The 2,206-nt window shown below is 66.3% G+C and overlaps 1 protein-coding gene across 1 annotated transcript; it reads right to left on the minus strand.

The window, feature by feature from the left end:
• Positions 1–466: 466 nt before the first annotated feature.
• On the minus strand, positions 467–1,760 carry MNEG_14033 (hypothetical protein; the record flags this gene model as incomplete). The annotated part of the gene is made up of 2 exons (XM_014037495.1): positions 467–649; positions 1,161–1,760. The coding sequence occupies 2 exons, from the start codon at positions 1,758–1,760 to the stop codon at positions 467–469; spliced, it is 783 nt and encodes a 260-aa protein (XP_013892949.1).
• Positions 1,761–2,206: the final 446 nt, after the last annotated feature.

Below are 2,206 nucleotides of genomic sequence, written 5' to 3' on the forward strand. Positions count from 1 at the left end.
TGAGGAGGTCCGCTCTAATGAGCGCGAGACCGATGGCAGTGATGCTATGGTATGAGTAACTTATCTATCTATCTATCCCTCACTCCCCCTGGCTCCGCGTGCCCTCTTCTCCACTTAACCTTCCTTTCCATTGCTCCCTGGCGCTTGCATCCCCTGCAATCTTCAAAGTCAAACTGAATATCTGCACGTGGCAGTGACTTGCTCAAGTCACTCTTGGTCACGGCGCCATCGGCCGCGCTCCCAGAGCCTTTGCTGGTCGAAACAAAGGCGCCACAGCCATGGACGGCTTCGCATGCGGGAGACAAGCAGCGCCACGATACATGCACATGCCGCCCAAGACACTCACCCCCACCCGCACAACGGCGACACACCCGTAAAGGGACATTCGTGACAGCCGCAGACGAACACACAACGAGCAAGACAAAAACGCCGGCCTCGCGGCGCCGCCGGCCCCTCTCCCACCCCGTCACGCCGCCGCCGCGTCGGCGCCGCCGCCGGCGGGCGCCCGCGCGACGTGCATGTCCAGGCATGAAAGCAGGTCTGATGGCCCGGCCGCGTCGAGCGTCGACACCAGGTGCTCTGCAGCGGTATCCATCTGCACCAACGCCTCCAAAGGCCCCTCAATCGCGCCGAGGAGTTTGGTATACACCTGTGGAAAGGGGCAGGTGAGGGGTAGGCAGGGTTGAGAGGGTCCCCGGGCCGCCTGGTGAGCTGCTCTGCCTGCTTTGCCGCGGGTCTCTTGCGACCGCCGCACCCTCGACCTCGGGCCCATGAAATGAGGCCATCCGCCGCTGCTGCAACAAAAGCCAACCCTCCGGCTGCTCCATTAGCTCAATCTTGAAGCAGGTCATGCGCCCGCCTGCGCGGCCTTGAAGCACCGCGCCGAGCCAACCGCCGCGCCTGTCCGTCTGACCCCCTTCTTGAAAGTGTTTTCAAGCCAGCCCCTTCAAAAAAGCCCCCGTCACATACAACAAGGTGCCTGTCGCTCTCACTGCACAATCCGCAGTCATTGCCTGCCCGGCTGTGAAACCACAACATCCAGCTTCCAGCCAGGAAAAACCTGTGTCATGCGCGCCGCGGCCGCGCTCGCACCCTCCTACTGAAAGCACCCGCCTACTGTAAACACACACATTGAACGCACCCTTGCCGCCCACGCCCACCTGCGTCTCATCCAGCCCGACCCACTCCTTCAAATGCCGCAGCTGGATGCTCTCTCGCCCGTAAAACGCCCCCAGCAGCACCAGCGGCTGGTCTGACGGCAGCGCGCTCCCCACGGCAAACGCCTGAGCCAGGTCCTTGTGCTGCAGCCGCCGCGGCGCCGCGGCCGCGGCTGCGCCGGCCGCCGCCGTGCCGCGCTGGGGACCGAACAGGCCTGATAGCAGCACCTCCATCCCGTCCCGCCGCGCGGCGCGGGCCGCCTCTGCCGCGTCCGCCCCCGCCTCGCCGCCGCCGGCTGCTGCGCCTGCTGTGTGTGTTGGCTGCGGCCCCGGGGGCGCGAAGCCTACCAGCAGGTTGCTCGCCTGGAACAGCCGCTGCAGCGCGGGCTCGCCCGCGCTGGACGCGACGGTGTTGCTCATCCGGCACATCTGCACGCGCAGGCCGCCGCCGGGCAGCGCGGCGTCGAGGCGCGCCTGCAGCTGCGCGGAAGCTGCCGCGACGTCGACGCTGCCGACGGTCTGGTAAACCAGGACCAACGGGCTGGATGTGAAAACTTCTTTGAGCTTGTGGGCGAAGATGTGATTGTGCAGCCCCTTAAGCATGGCTGCTGCTGCCCCGCTTGGGCGCCGCTGACCGAGCCGCCTGCCCGCCCTCCTGCCTGCCTGCCCGCCCGCCTGGCTGGCTGAGCGCCTGCCTGCTCGCCTTGCCTGCCAACCGGCCCGGATCGCCGCACGATTCGCAGCCACCCGGCAGCTGCTTCCACGCGGTTGCGCTCAGGTCCGCCTGCCGTGCGGGCCGCCTGTCTAGCGCTTGCGCTGCTGCTTGTGGCGCGGGTGGCTAATATTGATGGCAAAGCCGCCAGTCGCCTGCCCAATCGGTGCCGCCGGCTTGCTGGGCGTGCGGTGTGTCCGAATCTAGGGCCTCGAGCCGCCACCACTCGTGCCACAACTCCTCCTAATGTGGTGCGCAGCACAAAGCCAGAAAGCAAAGAGGGTGAAAGAGTGGTGGGTGGGAGGCGCGCTGCAGCTGGACCACAACGGCAGCAGCA

This window comes from Monoraphidium neglectum (assembly GCF_000611645.1).
Source record: "Monoraphidium neglectum strain SAG 48.87 unplaced genomic scaffold scaffold04212, whole genome shotgun sequence".
Classification (NCBI taxonomy): domain Eukaryota; kingdom Viridiplantae; phylum Chlorophyta; class Chlorophyceae; order Sphaeropleales; family Selenastraceae; genus Monoraphidium; species Monoraphidium neglectum.